This window comes from Phoca vitulina, unplaced genomic scaffold (genome assembly GCF_004348235.1).
Source record: "Phoca vitulina isolate PV1807 unplaced genomic scaffold, GSC_HSeal_1.0 scaffold16, whole genome shotgun sequence".
NCBI lineage: Eukaryota > Metazoa > Chordata > Mammalia > Carnivora > Phocidae > Phoca > Phoca vitulina.
The window spans coordinates 27,458,183-27,484,461 of NW_022589719.1; the positions used below are offsets into that span (position 1 = coordinate 27,458,183).

General features: G+C 43.4%; 1 protein-coding gene across 1 annotated transcript; it reads right to left on the reverse strand.

Annotated features, from left to right (window-relative positions):
* Positions 1-10,315: 10,315 nt before the first annotated feature.
* LOC116638530 (transcobalamin-1-like) lies at positions 10,316-22,721 on the reverse strand. The gene is made up of 9 exons (XM_032414591.1): positions 22,643-22,721; positions 19,501-19,680; positions 18,254-18,394; positions 16,983-17,138; positions 15,528-15,718; positions 13,213-13,402; positions 12,030-12,216; positions 10,684-10,802; positions 10,316-10,377 (listed from the first exon to the last, which is right to left on the reverse strand). Exons 1-9 carry the CDS (start codon positions 22,719-22,721, stop codon positions 10,316-10,318), a joined length of 1,305 nt encoding a protein of 434 aa, XP_032270482.1.
* Between the last annotated feature and the right edge of the window lie 3,558 nt (positions 22,722-26,279).

Genomic DNA, 26,279 nt, shown 5'->3' on the forward strand with positions numbered 1-26,279 from the left:
TCTGTGGGGAGAAAGGTTGCTGGATTTAATGTCCTTACTGTTTCGAGGGTGATTTGTGGGTTTTCGCAGAGGTGCCCTTGGTATTGTGCTAGCCAAGAGTTGGAAAGGAAGCAGTGTCCCTGTGCATTCAGGAGGGACACAATTGCATGAGGGAACTTGACATTACGTTCTTGCCCCAGGGTAAGTTTGTCCGCCTCCTTGATGAGTAGGACTGTGGCTGCCAGCGCCCTGAGGCACGGTGGCCATCCCGCTGCCACAGGGTCCAGCTTCTTTGACAGGTAAGCAACTGCCGTTGCCAGGGTCCAACAGTCTAGTTGAGTACCCTGAGCGCTATTTTTTTCCTTTTCAGTCCAGACAGGGGGTTCTCGATCTGGTCCCCCTAAGAGATCATAAAGGGGTCTTGCTATTGCCGAGAACCCTGGGATCCAGATGCTGCAGAATCCTGCAGCCCCCAGGAATTCTTGTAGGCCCCTTTTTGTCTGGGGCTGTGGCAGGGAGATGATGATCCTTTTCCTCTCCGGCCCCAGTTCTCTTTTCATTTGGATGAGGAGAAAACCAAGGTATTGGACCTGTTGTTGGCAGATTTGTGCCTTCTTCCATGAGGCTTGGTGTCCCGAGTCTGACAGGAGCTGTAGGAGGGCCTTGGTGACTTTTGTACAGTCTTCTTGTGTGTCACTGGCGAGGAGGAGGTCATCCACATTTCTTTTTTTTCTGAGCCACTTAGATGCCCCCGGGGGTTGCTTTTTAAACACACAGCTTCTGAGATATCCCCCCCCCCCCATCCCGCCCATTTTGATTCAGTGGGTTTGCATAGGCCAGATAGTATTACACCCAGTGCTTATCACAACACATGCCCTCCATAATACCCATCACCTGGCTACCCCATTCCCCAAATAGTTGCCTTTTTAACAAGGTCCTCCCAGGTGACTCTTATAAAGGAGGTTTGGAAACAGTGTCTAAGCCTTGCTGTTTAGAGTGCGGCCAGTGGACCAGCAGGATCTGTATGGCCCGGGGTATCCTGTCTAAATCACCAGTGTCAGCCCTACCCCAGACAGACAACCGGAATCTGCCTTTGAACAGTGTAGTAGCTTGGCTTTTGATCTGACCTCTTCTCTGTTTTCATTTTAGTGGCTTCCTCCCCCGACTTCCTTGCCCCAGTTCTCTCCAGAAGAGCCAGTGTCCCCTGCCTCTCCCTACCTGAGACCTGTCCATCCCTGGGGGATGCTTGCCCCAACCTCCCACCACCCAGAGACGACAGGGAAAGGTGCTCTGTGAAGCTAAAGAACCTAAACAGCTGGAGATCTTGCCTTGTTAGAGAAGGCTGAATTGACTCCCAGGTCTTCCGACCTCCGCAAATTCCAGACCCCCAGGCCTGTCTCATGATCTCAATTTTGGTTGCTCCGCTTTGTCTCCATCAAGTGTTCTGAAGCATTTCACACACGACTGGGCTTAGGTAATTTGGCCAGACCTGTTCAGAGACCCCATCTCCTCTTGCCTTGGGTTCAGTTGGAGGCTAGTGTGTCCAGTGGGCTCAAAGGTTATCTGAGCCTTAAGCTTAGAGCGTATGTGTTGGCCCAGAAGAGGGATGGGGCTATCAGGCAGATAAAGGAATTCATTTCGGATCTCGTGGCCCCTGAGTTCACACTGGTGAGCCTGGCAAAAGGGTGTTGTATTGCCCACGTCCTGGTGGCCCCAATGATGGTCGCAGTCCTTTTGCTGAAAGGAGCCACTGGGGAGGTGACAACAGAGTGCTCGGCCCCAGTATCAACCATAAAAGTCACTGGTTGGCCCCCCACCTTCGTTCTGGCCGTGGGCTCATGGGGGCCAAGGAGGAAAGAGCCTGGTCCCCCTCAGTCTGAGTCCATTCCCGCAAGGCCTGTGAGGTTCTCCTCTCGGGGTTCTTCCTTGTAGCAGCTGGGCATTTGTTTTTCCAGTGCCCTTTCTCTTTACAGTAGGCACATTGATCCCTTGCCAAGGGGGTTCTGGGCTTCCCCCCTTTTGGTGGTTGGGGTCTCCACGTCTTTGTGTTATCCTTTTCTTTCAGGGTGGTGGCGAGGAGGCTAACTTTCTTTTTCATCTTTTTGTTGGCTTCCCGTTCGGCTGTGACCTCCCTGTTCATGTAGACCTTATTGGCAATCTCTATTAGTTGGGTGATGTTCATCCTGGCAAAACCCTCTAGTTTCTGAAGTTTTTTTCTGATGTATGGGGCGGCCTGAGCCATGAAGGAGGTGTTTACCATCTGTTGGCTTTCCTGTGCCTTGGGGTCAAATGGAGTGTATATCCTGTAGGCTTCACATAGTCTTTCCTAGTATTCCCTGGGGGACTCCCCTGGTTGTTGAGTGACCGAGGATACCTTAGTCATGTTCATGGGTTTCTTAGCTCCTGCCCGGATTCCCCAGAGGAGGGCCTCCTGGTACTGACAGATGTGGGCCTGTCCCTTGGTTGTGGTGAAGTCCCATGCTGGGTGCTCTTCAGGTGCAGCCGTATTAGCCCAAGCAGTAGGGTTGATGGCTCCCACTGGTGTGTGCTCTTCCAGGTACTGCTGTGCACCTTTCATTATTCTCCTCCTTTCCTCTTTGTTAAACAGGGTGTGGAGTAATTGTTGGCAGTCTTCCCAGGTTGGCCGATGAGTCTGGAAGAGGGATTCTATGAGGTCTGCCATGGCCTGTGGTTTCTCAGAGTAGGATGGGGTTTTATGTTTCCAGTTGAGGAGGTTGGTGGTGGAGAAGGGCTGATAATACATCATGGAATGGCCAGGTTGGACTGTCCCATCTTCATTGCGCCTCTCAGGTTCCCACGTCTCTCGTACTGGCATTTGGAGGGCGCTTATGCCTGGCCTGGGGCGCAGCCTGGCTGCTGGTCCTGGAGAAAGTGGATCCTTTGGGCCTGGAGGCGCTGGTGAAACTGATGGCGGTGGAGTGTCTGGAGCTGAAGGGACAGGTGTAGACAGTCTTGAGGGTATGTACCGTGGGGGCAGATTCGGTTCCTCCGTTTCTGTCCGTGCTGCTATAAACTGCAGCGGCCTGGGTTGTGTGCCCCTCCTGCCCCTCCGCAGCACCCCCAGTCCTGCCTCCAGGTCGGAGCACATCTCTGCCCTTTGTGTTTCTAAAACCACCAGCCGCTCCCAGTTCGCCAGCGCGACCCCGCGGCTCCGCGTTTCCACCCCGGGGGCTGCCCTAAAGTCCTTTCCCCGCCGCTACTGGTCTGCGAGTCTGTGCCCTGTCCCCAGCGTGCGAGGCTGTCACTCACCGGCGGTGTAGGATCCCCACGGCCAGGCTCCCTCCCGCTGCCGTTTATCCTCCGATATCTGCCCGCGGAATCACGGCTCCCTGCTTTGTACCTCAAAACCAGCCGCCTGCGATATTCTGTTTGTAGAGATCCAGATCTTCTTACACCTCAGGCTGGTTTCATGGGTGCTCAGAGTGGTCTGGTAGATATCCAGCTCAATTCCGGGGACCAGTTGAAATAGGGTCCCCTACTCCTCTGCCATCTTTCCCCAAATGTCGAACTTATGCTATTTGACCAGGAAAGATGAAGCATGTACTCACCCTGACTCACCCATTTGGAACTCCTACAGTGATTACTGTTTTCAATCACTTTCTCCTCAGCAGACCTCCGTGTGTGAGGTTTCCCCCTTTCCCTGGGGGAGCTGCTTCCCTGACCTCTCTGGAAGAACCACCATACTCACAGCATGAGCTTTGGGTCCAGGTGCTGGTCCCAGCCACAGCCCAGAGAAGGTTCAGGAGGTGGAGGGTGAACCAGGCCATCCCACTCTCTCTTGTCCTGTCTACAGATCCCATGCACAGATCCCTGTTTTGAAAATGGAGTGTTTCTAAAACCCTTCTCTTATATATGCTTTTTGTAAAACAGTCTGCCCTCCTCCCACTCCTGGCCACTCCTAACCACTTATGTTCACCTCTCTTTCTCTGATAGAACTAATTTCCATATGCTTATCTAAGTTCCCTCCTATCAATCCTCCAAGGTGTGTGGAGGTGATTTCTAGGTGGCACAGTCATAGGAGACACTTGGGGCTGAGTATGATGTGATGGCAATGATGACAGAGTGTCCTTCACCACAATCCTGGGTCATTACATCAGGAGCGTGGCTGGTGTGTGAGGGAGCATAAATGGGCCTTCCTCCTGGGCTTTTGTACACTGGCCCAGACAACCTCCTGGCTGTTTATCAGCAACCACTTCATTGAAGGTTAGGCAGTTCCTAAGGCACCGTCTTACTTATGGTTCGAGGCACTTGCTTCAAAGTATGTCCTTTTATGCTCTCAGGTGAGGATGTGCCAGGTGAAGTTGGCCTTTATGCAATTAATAAGTTGCTGTGACCTGGGCCCCAGCCTAGGCTCTTTAAGGTTGTTTGGCTTCACGCAAGCAATGGACCCGAGTTTCCCAGAAATTGTATTTTTTTTTTTTTTTTAAGTAGGCTCCATGCCCAGCATGGAGCCTAATGCAGGGCTCCAACTCATGACCCTGAGATCAAGACCTGAGCTGAGATCAAGCGTCAGATGCTTAACCAACTTGGAACCACCCAGGTGCCCCACCCAGAGACTGTTTTATTTGATTTCTCTTTCCTTATCTGGGGACAAAGCAGTTATAAACACTCAGGGCCTTCAGATATGATCTTTTAAATTAAATAATTAGAAAATGTGGATCAATGAACTATATGTAAATATTAAGTATATATATATATATTTCAGAAATGCAGCTATATTAAAGTAATGTATACCTCCCTATAACATACAACTAGAAATAATATCTTGAGATTATGAAGGGAGGGGCTAATTTTTTTTGTAACGACTGGATTTTAAGCAGCTTCTTTTAGGGGGACATTCTTCAGTGGCTCCCATCTTAGAATAAAATTCAAAGTCCTTTCTAATGACAAGGCCCTGTACGTTCTGGCTCCCACTTGTCTTTTGGACCTCCCTCCCACTGCTTTCTCCCTTGCTCCGTCTGCTCCAGCTGCACTGAGCTTCTTGTTGCTCCCTGAACCCATCACCTGCCTTTGCATTTGCTGTCCCCACTGCCCAGAACTCTCCTCCTCCAAATATTCTCACAGTGGCTCCCATACTTCCTTCATGTCTTTGCTCAAAGGCCAGTTTTCAGAGAGGTCTTCCCAGACCATCTCTCTCATGTAGAAGACAGCCTCACCCCCATGGACACCCACTGTGCCCCTTACCTGCTATGACTCCTCACCCTCTGTCACACTGTGCATGTAGTTTTACTGTCTGTCTCCCTCTCCACTAGAATGTCCACTCTGAGGGGGAAGGGTCTTTGTCTCTTGTTCACTGTTCTATCTCCAGCCCTTGAGCTAGTACCTAGTTCACAGTAGCAACAGAATAAATAATGTTTAGATGAGCAAATTAATGAACAAATATGACATGGGCTTTAAAGCATTTTTTTTTCTTTCTTGGGGGAGTGTTGGTGGTTTTGTGAGACAAAAGCACAGGACACATATTGGAGTGCACCAGACAGCTTCTTCTTTTTTTTTTTTTTTTAAAGATTTTATTTATTTATTTGACAGAGAGAGACACGAGAGAGGGAACACAAGCAGTGAGAGTGGGAGAGGGAGAAGCAGGCTTCCCGTGGAGCAGGGAGCCCGATGCGGGGCTCGATCCCAGGGCCCTGGGATCATGACCTGAGCCGAAGGCAGCCGCTTAACGACTGAGCCACCCAGGCGCCCCCACCAGACAGCTTCTAACATGGCTCCAAGTTCCCACCTCCTGGTAATCACACCATTGTGAAATCCCCTTCTCCAGAGTGAGGGCTGGCCTCACTTCTCATGAATATAATACAACAAAAGTTATAAGATGAAGTGGCAAAAGTCCAACTTCCCTCTTGCTTGCCATCTCTCTCTGGCTCTTCTTGCTTCTTGCTCTGAGAAAGCCAGCTGCCACATTATGAGCTGCCTGATGGAGGAACCTATATGGCAAAGAACTGGGAACAGCTTCCAGTCAACAGCCGGGGAGGGAGGAATCCTGTCAACAACCATGTGAATAAGCTCGAAAGCTGATTCTTCCACAGTTGAGCTTTCAGATGAAGCCTCAGTTGACATCTTGATTGTGGCCTCATTAAGAGACCCTGACCCACAGAAACTATGAGATAGTACATCTTGTTGTTTTAAGCCATTAAGTTTTAGGGTGACTTGTATTATTAACATGGTGTATGGTGGGAGATGAGGCCAGAAAGACAGTTTGAGGGCTTTGCATGCCATGTGAAGGAGTGGTAGGCACAATAATGCACCCCCACCCTCCCCATATCCACATCCTAATCCGTGGAACCTGTGAATATGTTAGGTCACATGGTAAGTGGGAACTAAGGTTGCAAATGAGCTGATTCTAACATGAGAAGATTATTTTGGATCATCTTGGTGGACCCACTGTAATCAGAGGTCCTTATAAATGGAAGAGGGAGGCAGGAGAGTGAGTCAGAAAAGGGGTTGTGGTGATGGGAACAGAGGTCAGACTGATACAAGTGCTGGCTTTGAAGGTGGAGGAATGCTGGCCTCTCCCAGAAGCTAGAAAAGGTGAGGAAACGGATTCTCCCCTAGAACCTCTAGAAGGAATGCAGCCTTTTCAACACCTTGATTTTATCCCAGTGAAATCCATTTCTGACTTCTGACCTCCAGAACTGTACGATGATATGTTTGTCTTAAGCTAGTAATTAGTGGCATGTTTGTTGCAGCAGCAATAAGAATCTAACACAGGCTTAGGATCCCAGCAAGGCATTGACCTTGGGTTCCAGAGCCTGCTCATGACTGTCTTGAGATGAGCCACACCCCCTGGGTGTGCCTGCTCTTTAACCACACATTTCCTTATAAATTGCCATTTACAGCTATGGTTGCTGCAAGACTGATTATGATTTAATTGTCTCACTTAGCAAATAACTTCCAGAATAGGAACCACACAGGCCATACATTTCTTTTTTATTTTTATGTTATGTTAATCACCATACATTACATCATTAGTTTTTGATGTAGTGTTCCATGATTCATTGTTTGTGTATAATACCCAGTGCTCCATGCAGAACGTGCCCTCTTTAATACCCATCACCAGGCTAACCCATCCTCCCATCCCCCTCCCCTCTAGAACCCTCAGTTTGTTTTTCAGAGTCCATCGTCTCTCATGGTTCATCTCCCCCTCCGATTTCTCCCCCTTCATTCTTCCCCTTCCTGCTATCTTTTTTTTTTTTTTTTAACATATATTGTATTTGTTTCAGAGGTACAGATCTGTGATTCAACAGTCTTGCACAATTCACAGTGCTCCCCATAGCACATACCCTCCCCAATGTCTATCACCCGGCCACCCCATCCCTCCCACCTCCCACCACTCCAACAACCCTCAGTTTGTTTCCTGAGATTAAGAATTCATCATCAGTGAGGTCATATGATACATGTCTTTCTCTGATTGACTTATTTCACTCAGCATAACACCCTCCAGTTCCATCCACGTTGTTGCAAATGGCAAGATTTCATTCCTTTTGATGGCTGCATAATATTCCATTGTGTATGTGTATATATATATATATATATATATATATATATATATATATATATACCACATCTTCTTTATCCAGTCATCTGTCGATGGACATCTTGGCTCTTTCCACAGTTTGGCTATTATGGACATTGCTGCTATAACATCGGGGTGCACGTGCCCCTTCGGATCCCTACATTTGTATCTTTGGGGTAAATACCCAGTAGTGCAATTGCTGGATTGTAGGGTAGCTCTATTTTCAATTTTTTGAGGAACCTCCATACTGTTTTCCAGAGTAGGCCATACATTTCTTAACTCATATATTTTGATAGTCCTTGGCTAACTATTGAGTGAACTTTGTTTTGTGAGGGAGAGTGGGATATGGGGGTGGGAGGGGGAGAGGCAGAGAGAGAGAGAAAGAGAGAGAATCTTAAGCAGGCTCCATGCTCAATGTGGAGCCTGATGCGGGGCTCAGTCTCACAACCCTGAGATCATGACCTGAACCTAAATCAAGAGTTGGACACTTAATCAACTGAGCCACCCAGGTGCCCCTTGAATGAAACTTATTGATTAATTTATTTACCTGTTTTCTCCCGTGCCTCATTTTCTGGTATCCAAGCACCCAGACTCTCAATAGACATCTGAGAGGTTTATTTGTGTTGATTATTTTCTGCTGTGGCAGCAGAGGTTTCTCCCCTCAAACTTAGTCTCAGTTCTGTCATAGTGCTAAGCTTTAGAGCTTCTCATAAGGCAAGGGTGGCCAGAGCTAGGACTCACTGGGCAATGTCAGTAGAACGTGAAGGGAATGTTACTCCATTTCCCTCCATGTCTGTCTCTGAGATTAAATGCATTCCTATCAGATAGCAATGTTACTATATTCTACTATGGGACCACTGGTTGGGAAGAACTCAGCTCTATTTGTTAAGAATGGAGGCTCACAGTGCTTCAGGGAAGTGTTAGAATCACAGTGGCATAAAGTGAGATTTTATGTTTAATCCACTGAGAGGAATTAAATGAGAATTACAAAGGAAATGACTTTTTAATGCTGTGATTGTCTGTTATTTGAATCCCTGTCAGTGTGCCAATTAGAATATCCTTATACCACATTTGGGAGAATAGGTCTAATACAAATTGTGTGCTTTACTGGTGTTGACTGGTTATTATTGAAAGTGAGCTAGAATCATCGAGAGAGAATCTCCATCTCAAAGGGACCTATTCTAAATTTGTTATATGGAGATTCAGTTTCATCAGTCTATTGTAGGATTGATACTTTCTGTTATTTTTTGCTTGAGCTTCCTTATTCTTCCTGATGGACAAACCAACCAAATGTACTGTTTTTTCCAGGACACTACCAGTTTTTAATCTGTCTTTTTGAGTGTAATTATTAACAGTGTTAATAAATTTTACTCTTTACAGCAGTTGCGGTTGGATGTTAAGTTGCATGGTCACACTGTTTATGATAGACAGGAATGGCAGTGATAACGTTTTGCATATTTATCACCGTAAGCCATTATCCCTCAATTTCACATAGTTTGTAGAGTCCACAAACACGTCCAACAGCGCTGCCCCATGTGAACAGCACCATGGAAGTCCCCCATCTCTAACTTAGCTTTCAAGATGAGATACAGACCCAAGGGGATAGAATCCATTGCTGCCTAATTATCTGTCATACCCAGTTAATGAAGAATAGAGTGGAGTTGACCCTGAGGGTTGAGGATCAGTACCAGAAGGCAATGGTCAAACCTTAACTATAAAGCAGGGTTGCTGGTGGAGGGGAGGAAGCTAAGAGTATCATGAGGAAACAGGAAGAATGAGGGAGACATTGATAAAATTATTTAATTCTGCCTGAAGGCATCTTCCTTCTGGAGGTTGCTTTATTTAAAGAATTTATTTATTTATTCATTTTAGAGAGAGAGTGTTTGTGAGCAGGGTAAGGAGCAGAGGGGGAAGGAGAGGGAGGTGTGGAAGGAATCTCCAGCAGACTTGGTGCTCAGTGTAGGGCTCGCCCGGGGGATCCATCTCACAACACTGAGATCATGACCTGAGCTGAAATCAAGAGTGGGACACCTAATGGTCTGAGCCACGCAGGCACCCCTAGGTGCCCCTGATTTAATATATATTTTTTTAAAATGTGAATTCTACTGAAATGAACATCAAAGGTGAGTTTTTCTGCATGTGTATTTTGATGATATAAATATCAGAGTGATTTTATGGGGAAGTAAAAGGAAAATACATGTGGAGGAACAACAAATGGACCCCAAGGGAGATAGCTGGAGGAGGGGATGATATTATTCCTGAGTCTTTATGGACTGGCCTTTTGTGTAGAAGCCTCATCTTTCTGTCTTTCTCCAGAGCAGTATTTATCTCTACTCACTGCGTTTCTAAGTGGACTTCAATATGTCCACTCGGTTTGTCCCTTACATCTGGGCCTCAGAGAGCTGTCTCCCTACAGATTTTCTACCTGATCTCATTGGCTGCTGCTTCAACATTAGATCTAGAACCTTATCTCCACTCTCACCCACTGCCCAAGTTCACCCACACAGTTAGCAGTCAAACCTTGAGTAGAAATCAGCTTACACACGTGGTCTAATCTCTTTTCCCTTCCCTCTTCCCACAGTGGTTGTCCCTCTATCAATAATCACCCTTTAAACTGAAATGATTAGAACATGCTCTTTTTGTATTGCTGTTGATCTTTTATTGAACACACAAAGAGAGAAGGGGAGGTTATTGACCCTCTGTTGAAACTGAGATGAGTGAAAAGGATGGCATGAGGCCAATGTCTGCCTGCAAGTCCACTGCAAATGATTTGATCCAACTGAGGGAGGTTTGAATTTATTAGTATGTGCTCCAACGAACCTCCAAATCATCTCCTGCATGGACAACATAACTACCAACTCCTGAAAAGGAAGAACGAGAAGTGGGTCAAATGATTTTTTAAAATGACTTATTTATTTTAGAGAGAAAGAGAGCAGGAGCAGGGGGAGGGGCAGAGGGAGAGGGAGAGAATTTCAGGCAGACTCCCCACTGAGTGTGGAGCCCTACAAGGGGCTTGATCTCACAACCCTGAGATCATGGCCCGAGCTGAAAGCAAGAGTCTCACTTTCCCAATGCCTGGGCACATTCCCCACCAAAGCTCACACCCTCACATCTGGATGTTTGGGGCATTATCACTCTGTGGGGCTTTCTAGCACTCTCTCCCTTACCTTGGCTTAGGTGTTCGCCATTGCTCAGGAGCTCCCAGTAGGTTCTGTCATTATTGTTGGCCTTTATGCCCTGAACAGTGGTGATGTAGGGGCCCCATGAGGTCTCCTCTGCTGTGAAACTGGGGACAATAAATGGGTTACAGAAACTTAGAATTTTCAAAGGCGACCTTAATGGGCATTTCTCAAACTTCAATGTACCTAAGAATCATTTGAAGCAGTTATCAAAAAAAGCAGATTTCCTGACCCTATCCTCAGATACTTTGATTTTGTAGGTCTGGGCGGAGACTAGGAATCTGCATGTGTCATAAACACTCCATGAGATTCTGATGCATGCACTCCACAATCTATGCTAAATTAGAGGAATGATGCCTCTTTCTGCCCCTGCCTCCCTTCAGAGTAGACACTCTGTAGTCAACAACTACTAATCTTCTATCCCAAGATAGTCACTGTTGAAGATACTAAAGCAGCACAAGAAAATGTTAACCTCATGTCCTATAGGCAACATAAATTAGTAGGTTTTCTCTTAGGAAAGAAGAAAAGGAAAGAACAATTAAATATTTCCTGCTGTCTTTATTAAAAAGTGACATGGTCAATGTCTGTTTCACATTCCCTGGTCACATTTCTCTGACTTCCTGGGAGCCCTTGAAAGCAACCTTTATAATATTTCCATATATAATGTATATGTATATATATATATATATATAACACTACATACATACACACACATATATGCATATATGTAATTTTCTTTATGGAATCTTACATCATGTTATTGGACAAATAATTGCTGATTAGATTTAGGGAGTCAAATGAACCATACCTTTAGGAGGCAAAGTCAATATCTTAATTTTAATATTTGACCTCTTTAGGCCAGGAAAACTTAATCTAGGGGTCCATGAATCTGAAAGGGGTGGGAGCATGGAAAAGAATTTGTGAAACCTCTGATTTAAAGGACAAGTTTTGTGTGTATGTCCGCCTGTCTGGGATCAGCATCCACTGCACTCATCTGATTTTCAAAGGGGTCAATGATTGAATAATAATGACCCAGTGTTCTAAACACAAAATGATTGACCTGAGAGGTTCTATTTGTTGAAGGAATTTTACTGACAGAGGAGAGATCCTTGGGACTTATTCACCCACTAAGTGAATATTAATTTAATACCTACATGTGCTAGAAGATGAAAAGTCTGACCTTTTCTTAAATCCCTGCCATGAGATGTAGATGGACAGCAAAGTACCAATAAAGAAGTGTTTCGAATGTACTTTGTATTCAGGTGCTTATGTATTCTTACTGAGTCTTTCAAAAATCACCAAATACCTTCACCTTGGGTTACATACAGACATACCTAAATAGAGCTGCATTTTCTTTCTGAGCTTGTTCCATCACATCTAGGAAGACAGAACCATCTGCCACAGAGACCACAATGCGATCTTTTGCATCATTGATTACCACAGAGTAATTTACTTTGATTTGTGAGGCTGAAACAGCAGGTGTCACTGATATAGGATCCTGAGTGGAGATGTTGAAGTTATCTGGCAGAGACAGCAAAGCAGAGAAGAATTACTATTCAGAATAATAAAAGTGGTGTTTGAGTTTGCATACCCATCCAACCCCTCTCTCAGGCCTCTAAGGAGCAAGAATCATCAACCAAGGGGCAGATCTCTCATGTGACTAAACCAGATATGCACCAGTTTGTAAATGAGTGTGTTTGGCTCCACTCCCAGCTGTTTAAGCAATTCAGTTGCCCTGTCTCCCGTTTCTCACAGAGGCTCCTGAGTGTTGGGGGCTTTGTTGTTGCTGGTTGTTTTATTTTGTTTTGTTTTGCTATTGTATTGCATACAATAATGCTTCCCTTTTTTTTGGATGCCTTTTTTATTTCTTAACATTCATTGAAAACACATTAAGTGCCAGGCACTGTACTAATCATTTTACATGGCTTATCTTATTCAGTCCTTACAAAAACCCACGTTAGATACTATTATCATTTGCATTTTTTTTATATTAGTAAATTGAAGTTTAGGGATTAACATTTTTTTTGAGGTCCCTAAACCTGAAAGTGGCTGAACCAGGAATGAGCAGAGATAAAAGTCAAGTCTTCTTTCATCCCTAGTTGAAAAATCAGTTATTTGAATAAATGATTCATGCCGTAATTTTCTTATGACACTGCCATATTCCTCCCATATTCCTCAGAGCTCCCCGAGGGCTTACTCACTGTGAGTGAGAGTCAGAGACACCATACTTTGCTTAGAATGGGAATGATGCTCAGAACATCTGTCTAGCTGGCCATGAGAAAACATGCCTTTGGAGATAGACATCATTGAAACAAGTCTACCCAATGTTTGAACCAAGAACAACACCTACTACCCTGTTAAGAACAAATCCTCAGGTGGTTATAATCACTGGTGACACATGGAGGACCGAGTTCTATCTGAGAATTGTTACGCTTTAGTGGTTTATCTGGTCACTTTTGGTCCCTAAGGACACCTTGGTCTCGCATGCTTTGGGTAATATGCTCTTTAGTACTCTACCTGAGCCATAGACACAAGAAGAGTCTTTATTAACATCCAAGTAGGTCTTTCCCATCAGGGCTGGTAAGATCTGAGCTGCAGCAGTTGGCATACGAAATGCTCCTTGAGAAATTTCTGTGAGCACTGTATCCCGTGTTTTTTGGCAAACCCATTGATTTTTGTTGTAATAGTCTGATGAGACAAAGAGAGCCTAATGTGTGAGAGAGAGGGAATGAGAATGAATGAAAGAAACATCAAATAAGGGGAAAGCCTACATCTAATGAATTCAGTAAATATTTACTGGACATTGACCACGGGGAAAGTACCTTGGACAACTAGGATACCTTTCCTGCCACCAAGAAATTTATAAATTAGTTTGGGGGGAGGTGGGGAATTGCTTAAGAACACAACCGATAATGGCATCAATGAGAACAGGCTGTGTCTACCATATTCGCTCTTGTAGCCTTGACACTGGAAGAATACCTGTCACATAGAGGTGCTTGATAAATGCTGTTAACAGACAATCATAAAAGAGCCCCTAAGATGAATGGCTTAAGAGAAACATCTAGTGCCATGGTCTTTCAGAAGAGGAAGAGCACATAAACATTTAGTGACACTGAAGAAAGCCTTTGTGGAGAGGCAGTACTTGAGGTAGGTCTGGACAGTATATAGGCATTTCAGTAGGGGACATGATAGGAGGAGTACTATACCCAGAGGGAACCATGTGATCAAGCGTGCTAAGATAGGTGCAGCCAGGGCATGGCCTGCCCGTGATAACACTCTATATTTTAGCAAAATCCTCAGAGGATTCCTCCTGGCCTGGGAGGCTGGTATACAGGGGAGACTCAGGGTGATTGTGAAAAAACAGGCTTGAGAATGAGGTTGGGGCCACATTGGTGGATCCTCAAGCTTCAGGGTGAGCTGTCTGACATTATTTCCTTAACAATGGGGAGTCCAATAGATTCTTGTATAGAAACTATCCAAGCAGCAGATGTAAACTGGAGGGGACAGCATGATGGGGTAGGAAAAGTTAGGAGGGTATCAGAGTAAGACAAGGACTAAAATGGGCTGGGTCTGCAGACATCATTCTGTAGTTTCTCAGGGAAGGACAGTTCCTCCTTTCATTTTCTTCAGAAGATCCTTTAAGTTAACCAAGCTGTCAACAAGCATTTGTGGGATATTAAAAAAAAGGATCATATTTAATTTCCTCTTAAAAACTGTCTTGTAGGCAAGCAGCTCTCAAGCCTGCTGTAAATTAACATCACTTATACAGTTTTGAAACCAGACCAAGGCCCATGCTCCACCTCTAAGTTTCTGGTGTGGAGTCTAAACTTTAGTGTTTCCCAAAAGCTCCTCCAGGTGATTCAAACTTGGAGCCAGAATGGGCAACCACTGTTTTATGAAGTGCAAACTCAGCAAGAAGGCAACAGCCTCACCAGCACCAACAGTAAAAACAACCTGTGTGATTACACCCCAGCTTCTTCTGGTAATTTTCCCCAAGGCCCTGTGCTGGCTCCATTGAACACCTTGATCTTCCTAAAATACGTTATGTTCTTCTGTACCTCTGGCATTTGTCTTTATTGTCCTCTCTCTCCCCAGGAAGCCCTCTCATCCTGGGGTGGCTGGCAGACTCCTACTCATACTAAAGACTCAGTGAAATTTTTTCTGTAAATTTTCCTTTGTCTCTTCTTGTATCTACCCCTTAGAGTTGAGTAAATCAGTGAATATGCACGAATAAAGCCCCAGACTTCAAGGAACATATACAGGACAGAGTAGGTGTTGGTGTTGAGTGTGAGTTTTGATACCAGCTGTTTCATTTCCATCCCCATCTGAATCACTTTCTGGCTTTGTAATGTCAGGCAAGTTACTGATGCTCCATGACTCATGCTCTCATTCTGGGAAATGGAAGTAATAATATTTTCCTCACTGGGTTGTTGTATGTGTTAATGAGCATGGCAATAAAGACTGGCTGGTATTACTGGCACTGCCTCTTATTACTTGGACAACATTAATCTAATTTGGGAGGTAAGAGGCAAGCACCAAATGCTGGTATATGGTAAACTGTGAGATTACATTTGATAGAATAACATAGTAGGTTGTAGTGGACTCTAGAATTTCGTAAAAAAGCTGTAGTCAGGAAAAGCTTCATGGAAGCATTGGACATGGAAAGGTAAGGATTGAAGGTGAGGAGAATACATTTCTGTCAGGGGAGCGGAATCACATAAAAACAGTTAGTATAGGAAACAGAATGGGTAATATCTTAGGGGGCCAAGAAGAAAGCTATTTCTTTCCTTCATGACTCTCTCCTCTGTCTCCTGTTTTACCCTCTAACTTACCTGCATAGCTTCTCCTGTACTATATATGTTTCCAAGGAGACCATTTTCTTTTTTCTGAGACAGAATCTTAGCTATCAGTGACTCTATATGATTATCAATATTCTCTAAATCCGTTGTATCTACTTTGTTCTGCCCACTTGTTATACTTCTTTTCACACAGGTCAGAGCCAGGACAGCCATCGCGCCGGTATCTGCCAGGAAACAAAACATTGGTGATAGGGTGACCAACCATTCCTTGGACTGAGGGGTCTCCTGGTATGTAGGATTTTCATTGCTAAAAGAGGGACAGATCTGGGCAAACTGGGAAGATTGGTCATGCTAGTTGATGATGAGGGAGAAGGATTTGAAGATATAGCAATCATCCCTCCAGCACTAACTACTCAAATATTTCAAGATCCATTTCTTATGTTGAGTAACCCCATACCTCATACTCAATAACTCACCTGTTGGTCATAGAAACACATATGGATTTGCAGGTGCATACACATGAACAGTCTTCCACTTCTACATCTTGGTTGTTTTCATTTTTTTCATCTCTCAGCCAAATTGGCAAAGGAATTGAGATAAGTCAGTATGATACCCCAAATAAAATATGTCTTTGCCATGTTCCAATGTTTCCATTAGGCTGATCAGAAAATAGCACTTAAGAAAATTGTTTTCCAATAAAGCTTCTTAAGGGGGAGGATGAAACAAGAGATTGGAAGAAGGGAGGATAAGGTCTTTTTCTGGCTTGTTATTTGGTTTCCCTGACATTCTTTACATATGATACCTTCCCCTTCACATAGAAAGAAATCTCACATTCTCCTTGTTATAGAGATACTGAGTGGTGATTTTCAGATTTCTTGGAGGAAGAGGAGCTTGTGTATCTGGAGCCATAGGGCTAAGCAACAATACTAGCTGTCTAGAGGGGGCTTCTCTTTGGATGTGTAAGCTGACCCAGGAGAAAATTTCTAGTTTTCTCTATTGGAGATACAGACTTTATTGTTCAAAATATTGGGCCTTGTCCTGGAGAGGTTGTGTTGTCCATGTAAGCCCACACATGCAAAAGGTCCCAATAAATTTGAGAAAGAGGCAAAGTTAAGATAAATGAATTCCACTGTTTTCCTTTCTCTAATACTTATACTTCCTAAAATGTCTTATATGAAGATTCTCACAGTCTATCCTTATTTTACAGATGGGAAAAATAAGGTCAAAGGTTAACATCCATTGATTATATAATTCAAAGAACAGTAAGGTAGCAACTGGATCTTTCTACTATAGTACACATCTAGAAAGATGTTTAGATGCCCCCCAATATCCACTCTTCTCAAAAAGAAAATTCTCTTCCATGATTGCTAGGGTAAAGAGGATTAAAAAAAAAAAAAGTCGATGTATTTACTGGTAGAAAAACTCAAAGGAAAAGACTTACCAGGGACTGTGTCCTCTATGCCAAGGGAATTGGGTGTAATGACTCACCTACTGAGAACTGTTCATGAAAATAGTAATTTTTATTTTCAGGATCCAAGATTTTAGTAACTTCAGTGATTGAGTAATTCCCACTGAATAGACACAAGGCCAAAATGTCCAGGCTGAGCTGGTAGTAGTTAGTCAGTGGATTACCATCATGGTCTTCTGTCAGAAAGGAAAGAAATACCTTACTCATGGAAATAATACTGGAGTAATAAATTTTCAATCTATTCCTACTTGCTTTGTTTGAATTTCTTTACATTTAAGAAGGGTGAGTAATAGAGGGGGGAAGATCGCTCATAGAATCAGCAAATCTGAGAAATGTGAAGGCTGTTAGGAGCCACCAAATTGAACTCAATTCCTTTCATTTTATAACAGAGGAGACTCAGCACTAAAGAGATTAAAATACCATTCTGATACTCAGGTGGTTACAGAACTAGGACTAGAACACAGATTCCTCCCCACCCCCACCCCAAACCTCTTGCACTTTCAGTGGTAATGTGTTCAAACTGTAAGTGGAATAGAAGTAGAGGCCATCTCAAAAGAAGATGGGATCAGACAGGCCTAATGAGTAATAGGATAAATAGTGGGTGGGTGTTGAAATAAAAACAATGCACCCCATAGCAGCTGTCATGGTCAGCCTGTTTTTCCCAGTGATAAAGTACTTTTGGCTTTCGTTCTTCTACTAGTATCATATGCTTTGGTACTTCTGACATAGTGTCTTGTGTTGCTCAGCTATTTCTGGTGTATTTCATTATTTGTCTAAAAACCAAGGATCTAGAGAACAAGAGAACAGTGTCGTGTGTGTACGTGTTTGTGTGTGTGTACGTGTGTGTGTGCATCATCATTTGTAAGGTTGATGTAGAGTCGGTGCTCATTTGAACTTATTTGAAAGGAAAATTCAAGACGCTGGGGTGCCTGGGTGGCTCAGTTGGTTAGGTGTCTGCCTTCGGCTCAGATCATGATCCCAGGGTCATGACTGAGCCCTGCATCAGGCTCCCTGCTGAGCAAGGAGCCTGCTTCTCCCTCTCCCTCTGCCTACCACTCCCCCTGTGTGTGTGCGCTCTCTCTCTGTCAAATAAATAAAAATCAAAATCTTTAAAAAAAAAGAAAATTCAAGACACATGTTGAAGGAGGGAAGAAGGGAAAATGATCTGCAAAGATTGTGGGATGAGTAGAATGAAGAGGAGAAGGAAAGACTGAAGGGAAACTTCATTCAGTTCTGAACCAGTGGAGGAGAAGATAAGGTTGTCCAGGGTATCCAAACACTTGGTTCTCACCCATATTTTTAATTTCTGCTTGGAATTTATTTTCTAGGTCTCCGACGAGTTCAGAATAATTTATAGAAATTCCATCAGTCCCTTTACATGCTCCCAGAGCCAGTATAGCCAACGCAAGCTGTCCCGAGGTTAAAGATGGCTCTGAAAAGAAAAGTATTCAAGTTTAACAAGGTACATGCCTGTGATTTTTTTTTTTTTTTTGGCCTCCTGTATTTGCCTGTCAATTGTATTGCCTGTCAATTCTCTCTTTTTTTCCACTCTATACCAGTATTTTACTGTTCTCTTATTTATTCCCAAAGCAGAGACTTTTCTAGCAGTGCTGTATAAATGCAAACTAGATCTGAGTCTTCCCCATGCAATCATGAGATGTTTTTGGAATCACACAATCCTTATAAAAATTTTAAAAGAAAAAAAATAGATAATAAAACCTGGGGATTTATTCTCTGTGGGTGCCATCTTGCCAAGATAGTAATAATTGACTTAGATGTTCTGCCTTATAGAACATCAAAATTCTCAGGCTTCTCTTAATTCTTAAAATAATATTGTGAGGTAGGTAGTGGTGGCTTAATTTTCTCCTTATTTCAGTTAGAAAGCTAAGGCTCAGTATTGACATGAAGGACTCAGGGGGGAGCCTGCACTCAACCCCAGTCCTCATCAGGGGTGCCTGGGTGGCTCAGTTGGTTAAGTGTCTGACTCTTGATTTTGGCTCAGGTCATGGTCTCAGGGTTGTGGAATTAAGCGCCACATTTGGCTCTGAATGCTGAGCATGGAGCCTGCTTAAGATTCTCTCTCTTTTTCTCCCATTTGTTCCCCCCCTCCCTCTCTAAACAAAACAAAACAAAAACAGAGAGAAAAACAAACAAAAAACCCCAGTCCTCATCTTTATTTCCCTGTGATTCCCTTGCTATTGTCAGGTTTCTTATGTGTGGGTCACATCCTTGTCTGGTTGTCAACTCAGCTAGCTTATATAATAGTGTTAGTGAATGAGAGTCTTTAATTTCTTTTGCTTATCCTTGTACCTTTTGAAGGAAATGTTTTTCAGGACTCAAGAAAGGCCTAGACATAGAGTAAATGGCACAGATGTGATGTTTTGAGGTACCTTTCTGTCCCCTCAAGTTTTATACAGCTAGGATAGATGTAGCAGGGAGACTTTGGACACACGATTTTGTCCAAAGATCTGTGGCTGGAGAGAATCTTTATGGATAGGTAAGTCTTCTTCTAAATTTTCCAGAGATGTAGGTACTCACTTTCATTTTCCACAGCAGTATTGATTTGTTGGATCAGCTGTTGTTCTTGGTTTGAGTTCGGGATCCCACCAAGTCTGAGGGACAGCAGGACACTGGCAGCATGGATTCCTTTGGTATATTTTGAATTGATCATTGTGCTTATCAGAGGGTTTAGAGCAGTATAGTATTCCTTGCTTACCTCTGTGGCATGGGAAGGAGGAGATAAGAAATATACATTAAGAAAATATTAAGGAACAGGAACACTAGCAATGGGGTTGGTATTAAAATGTTTAGTAACAGATATGGCACAGACAGAGCAATCCAGTGGTCACTGGCTAAGTTGCTGGAACAGTACAAAGGTGGGTCTGGAGTCTCTGCTATGTCAGGTATTACTCCTTTACCAACCAGCATGGAAATGTTTCTGTGTTTTAACAGCTGTTTCAGCTAATGTGTCCTGACAGAACATCAGTCTTGCCTGGGAGATCTAGTATCATTCACTAATTTTGAGGATGAGGCCTGACCAGGATGTCCTTAAAAAAAAACAACAACTCCTTAATTGAAGGCTTAATGGAGACTACAATACATGTCTTCTGAATCCCAGTCCTTTCTACTTGCTGGATTGAGTTCTTTCCTTCCTCCATCTTCTAAATCAATCAGATTAATATTGAGGGAAACAACACAACAGTTCTATGTTTCAGTGGTGATTGACCCCAAAGCTGAATTGTCTGGTTGCCCAACCGACCTGGCAGCAAGATCATTATTCAGCACCATGCACCTTTCAGAAAACCCTCTAGTCTTAGCCTACATCATGTCCAAATCTCAGGAGAAAAGATAGGGAGAGTCACATTCTACTGTGGAAGTATAAAGAGAGTCCAGAGACCCCAAGAACTAGAGGAAAATTAGAAGAATTAGTGACCACTTAAAACATTTTTAAATGTACTTTGTTCAGGGCACCTGAGTGTCCCAATTGGTTGAGCAGCCAACTCTTGATTTCAGTTCAGGTCATGATCTCAGGGTGGTGGGATTGATCCCTGGGTTGGGCTCTGTGCTCAGCTTAGAGTCTGCTTGAGATTCTTTCTCTCTTTCTCCTTCTGCCCCTCCCCTTGCTCATGGTTGCTTTCTCTCTCTGTAAAATAGGGCACGTGTTGTAATGAGCACTGGGTGTTATACGCAAATAATGAATCATTGAACATTACATCAAAAACTAATGATGTACTGAATGGTGACTAACATAACATAATAAAAATAAGTAAACAAAAATTAAAAAAAAATGTACTTTGTTAACACTCCCAAGCAAGAAAAAAAATGTACTTTGTTAACACTCCCAAGCAAGACAAAACCTACCCATCTCCGGATTATCTCTTGGGTTATTAGGTTACTGAGAAGAGCATGAGCCCTGTGTTCAGTCAGACCTTGGCTGGATTCTGTGGTACTTAACTTATCACTTTGGGTGTCTTATGTAACTTTCCTGACCTTCAGTTTCCCCATTTTAAAATTGTGGATAGGGGTGCCTGGGTGGCTCAGTTGTTAAGCGTCTGTCTTCGGCTCATGTCATGATCCTGGGGTCCTGGGATTGAGCCCCGCATCAGGCTCCCTGCTCAGCGGGAAGCCTGCTTCTCCCTCTCCCACTCCCCCTGCTTGTGTTCCTGCTCTCGCTATCTCTCTCTCTGTCAAATAAATAAATAAAATATTAAAAAAAATAAAATTGTGAATATTAACACCTATTTTATAGATATTGGACAAGGAGTCACTTAATAAACTGTAAAATACCAAACATATTATCACTTTTAGCTCAGCTGGAGTTTCTATCACTATATTTAGAGAACTGAGGCATGTGAGTTCTCTACTCCCAATGTGGGGCTCAGAATCACCACCCCGAGATCAAGAGTCACGCGCTCTACTGACTGAGTCAGCCAGATGCCCTCCATCTTTCTTCTCTTTAAAAGAGAGTCAGGGAGATCTGAACCAGTGGTTGTAGAAAAGTCCTGGTTTGTTACAAGAACAATTGGACAATTGTTGAGTCATGGCTGAGATTTTGTGGAAGCATCCAGTTCAGTAGAAACAGACTTTTCAGTTCCTGGTCAACCACTCATTAGTTTCCTTGACCATTAAAGACAAAGCTAATTATTTTATACAATGAATTAAACTTCAAAACCTCCACAGAGACCCTCTATTCTTAGGATACAACAAAAGAAATGACAGGCCAAGAAGAGAAATTAGAGTTGGCAGAGTTTGTGCTTTGGCTTGTGTGAACACAAGTCTTTCTATTGTGGTGTTGACCTCTTCTTGTTGGCTTCAGAATACCAGGAGCATGTGGCCACCAATGGCACCACATAGTCATCTTTGGACTGTGTTTAAGCTCAATTCCAGGGTAAAGACATAAAAAAGAGAAATAATGCACCTGAGATCTATACCAGGCTTCATGACATCACTTGCTTCAACACCTTTCCCCAATTATCTTCAACTTATGGATGAAGCTAAAGAAATTCAGGAACATTAGATCATTCAGCTAGTAAGGGGTCAGACTACACCTGAACCAGTTTTTCTTTCTCCTACTTAGTATTTTTTAATAGAATCACAGAATCTCAGTATCCTATACCCAGAGGAGATGATGAGCTTATACCTGTGTCCTGTGGAGAAGAGTTGGAGGGAGGGAGACGTGTAGCTTGGAACATCTAAACTCAATAATGACAAGAGAGGTCTTCATTTTTTGACAGGGATTATTAACACTATTTTTTTTTTTCTGTGTAGTTATAAGGGGTTAACCCAAAACCCATGGGTTGAACTTCAAAAAAATAGATTGCCTCTCAAATTCAAAAGAAAACTTTCCATGATCTTGAAAAATTTCTAGGATCATGAGTATTCTATCATTGAAAATGAAGAAGAATAGACAGTTGCTTGGTAGGGTTGCTATGGTGGAGAAAATCTCCATATAAGAAGAACAGTTAGGCAAGTTAGCATTGAATCTATAATCCCTCTTAAAACGACGTACATTATGGAACTTTCCTCACCATGTCCTGCCACATTTTACATTACTCATAGAGTCCAACCACAAATAGAACTGAAATAGGGTCTTTCTTCAGGTCACTCTAAACAAGTTCCCTGCCAGTGGACTTTAGAAGACTATCACACCAAGAGTAATTTTAGCTCAACGCATACTCACCACAGATTTCGCATTGTTGTCTTGGAATAAGAGAAAACAAGAGGAGCCCCACTAGGGGCAGCTGGTGGGATTGTCTCATCTCTCCAACAGTGTTCTGTAATGGTCAGAGCTTGTCTGGCTATTTATTGGGTGATGGCAGAGGGTAATGAGAGCTCCTCCTTTAGCTTGCCTCAGCCTCTTTCACGCAAGCAAATATTGTGCAATATCAGGGGGTGTGGTCAAATGTATTTGTCCAAGAATTGTGATAAACCAGGAAGAAGACTTGAAAGAGGAAGAGGAAATAATGTTCTTTGTTTCTTATCCCAAACTTTAGGATTCACATTCCTTACTTGCCTTCAGCCCAATGAGAATAAATTAAATGTCCCTGTTTTCCATTCCACTTTGCTGGTGTTTTATTATGTTTCTTGAAACATTAGATTTGATGGGAAAGGGCTTAAAACATATAAAAATGGAAGTAGAAGTTGTAGGACTAAATTGAACCAGGCAAGATGGGGGAGCCTGGCACCTGAGGATCTTTGGCATAGTGGTTTTTGATGTATGATTTTCTTCTGAAACCCTGAGAGTTTCATAGCCCAGGAGGAACACCACAGAGATATATATCAAATGTGGATTTTTGCTTTTCCAGAAAAGATGCTACAAGCTCCATGTGAGAAGTATTGTCTAATTTGGTCGTCCAATAACTGTTAGAGAATACTATCATTTTAGCCTTAAAATGTTTGTTATGGGTCAGCAAGATGGTGGAATAGGAGGTCCCCTGCTCATAGTCCCCCACAGAAACAATCATTTTAGCAGCCATCCATGGACACAAGTTTCTATGTGGGAGCTTTGGGTTCCAAGTAGGAGGTGAGACACCTCAGTGGAGCCACCAAGGAGAGCTGTATTGAAAAGGCATACCAAAGAAAAAAGACTTGTATTCACAAAAGCTAAAGCACAGAATTTACCAACTCTAATTGTTCTTCCTGGCCTGTCCTTTTCCCTTTTTCACCCTGAAGAGCCGGGCTCACTGACCATGGTCCTGGATACAGACAGAAAACAGCCTCTTCCCCTTGTGGATTTGGCTGTAGCTCTGGCTAGCATTGGTCCTGCAAATAGCACCATCAGCCAAGGGACCTGGAAGGAATCATGCCCACCTGAGCCTTGGGTGATAGAGCTGCTGACCTTGTTTAGGGCTGTGGAGCCTGAAGCACTGTGATCTGGTTCCAGCATCCGCTGTGGTCTGGGAGCAATCTTGCCCACCCAGGGACCTAGCAGGAGACACACCCATCAGTGCCTAGGAAGCAGGCTGGCTGACCTTGGTCCAACTATGGATCCTGAAGTGACCCTGTAACCTGGCTCCATCCCCTCTGAGCTGTGGTTCAGGGAAAGTACTGCCCATGCAGGGACCTGTCCAGTGACCCAGCAGGAGCCAGGACTATCATGCACCTGATAATAGGCTTGTGGTTTGCAGACCCAACTGAGGACCCAGCAGCAGTCAGGTGACCCAGTTCCAGCCTTGCATGACTGTGATCCCAGAGGCAATCCCATCAGTCCAGAGGCCTGACAGGAGAAGGTCTTTACATGTCAAAAAAAGGCTGTAAAGATGGAGAGATATTTGCTCCTTCAAACACACAGAGACAAACATAAGCCCGACAGATCACAAAGCAGGCACACATGACACCACTAAAGAAAATGAATAAATAGACCTAACAAACATATAGAAAAATACAAAGCAAAGAAGCTCCTTAAAATTGGTCTTGGCAATTTTTTTGCTTTTATTTTGTATCTGGCACCAAAAGCACAAATAACAAAAGCAAAAATTAACAAGTGGGACTACTTCAAACTGGAAAGCTTTTGCCTAGCAAAGAAACAATAAACAGAATGAAGAGGCAACCCTATGGAATGGAAGAAAAAATATTTATCTGATACCATATATCTAATAAGGTGTTCATATTGAAAATATATAAGGAACAAAACAAAAAAACAAAAACAAAAACAAAAAAATCAAATAATTGCATTGGAAAATAGGCAAAGGACCTGAATAGACATTTTTTTATTATGTTATGTTAATCACCATACATTACATCATTAGTTTTTGATGTAGTGTTCCATGATTCATTGTTTGTGTATAACACCCAGTGCTCCATGCAGTACGTGCCCTCTTTAATACCCATCACCAGGCTAACCCATCCCTCCATCCCCCTCCCCTCTAAAACCCTCAGATTGTTTCTCAGAGTCCATAGTCTCTCATGGTTTGTTTCCCCCTTTGATTCCCCCCCTTCCTTTTTCCCCTCCTGCTATCTTCTTCTTCTTCTTCTTCTTCTTCTTTTTTTTTTTTTTTTAACATATAACGTATTGTTTCAGAGGTACAGGTCTGTGATTCAAACAGTCTTACACAATTCACAGCGCTCACCTTAGCACATACCCTCCCCAATGTCTATCACCCAGCCACCCCATCCCTGCCACCCCCCACCGCTCCAGCAACCCTCTGTTTCCTGAGATTAAGAATTCCTCATATCCGTGAGGTCATATGATACATGTCTTTCTCTGTTTGACTTACTTCGCTCAGCATAATACCCTCCAGTTCCATCCATGTCGTTGCAAATGGCAAGATCTCATTCCTTTTGATGGCTGCACAATATTCCATTGTATATATATACCACCTCTTCTTTATCCAGTCATCTGTCGATGGACATCTTGGCTCTTTCCATAGTTGGGCTATTGTGGACATTGCTGCTATAAACATCGGGGTGCACGTACCCCTTCAGATCCCTACATTTGTATCTTTGGGGTCAATACCCTGTAGTGCAATTGCTGGGTCATAGGGTAGCTCTATTTTCAACTTCTTGAGGAGCCTCCATATTGTTTTCCAGAGTGGCTGCACCAGCTTGCATTCCCACCAAGAGTGTAGAAGGGTTCCCCTTTCTCCACATCCCCACCAACATCTGTCGTTTCCTGACTTGTTAATTTTAGCCATTCTGACTGGTGTGAGGTGGTATCTCATTGAGGTTTTGATTTGGATTTCCCTGATGCCGAGTGATGTTGAGCACTTTTTCATGTGTCTGTTGGCCATTTGGATGTCTTTGGAAAAATGTCTGTTCATGTCCTCTGCCCATTTCTTGATTGGATTATTTTTTCTTTGGGTGTTGAGTTTAATAAGTTCTTTATAGATTTTGGATACTAGCCCTTTATCTGAGATGTCATTTGCAAATATCTTTTCCCATTCTGTCGGTTGTCTTTTGGTTTTGTTGACTGTTTCCTTTGCTTTGTGGAAGCTTTTTATCTTGATGAAGTCCCAATAGTTCATTTTTGCCCTTGCTTCCCTTGCCTTTGGTGATGTTTCTAGGAAGAAGTTGCTGCGGCTGAGGTCGAAGAGGTTGCTGCCTGTGTTCTCCTTTAGGATTTTGATGGACAAAAATGTGAGACAGGACAAAATCCTGTCTCACATTGAGGTCTTTCAACCACTTTGAGTCTGTTTTTATGTGTGGTGTAAGAAAATGGTCCAGTTTCATTCTTCTGCATATGGCTGTCCAATTTTCCCAACACCATTTGTTGAAGAGACTGTCTTTTTTCCATTGGACATTCTTTCCTGCTTTGTCGAAGATAAGTTGACCATAGAGTTGAGGGTCCATTTCTGGGCTCTCTATTCTGTTCCATTGAT

Excerpts from the sequence above, each read along its gene's own strand:
- LOC116638530 (XM_032414591.1), bottom strand. The coding sequence starts at position 22,721 with ATGAGACAATCCCACCAGCTGCCCCTAGTGGGGCTCCTCTTGTTTTCT. Across the intron at positions 17,139-18,253 it reads AGCAGAAATTAAAAATATGG|AAGACCATGATGGTAATCCA; the intron begins GTGAGAACCAAG and ends CCTTTCTGACAG. Across the intron at positions 12,217-13,212 it reads TTCTTGTGTCTATGGCTCAG|ATAACTTCAACATCTCCACT; the intron begins GTAGAGTACTAA and ends TGTCTCTGCCAG.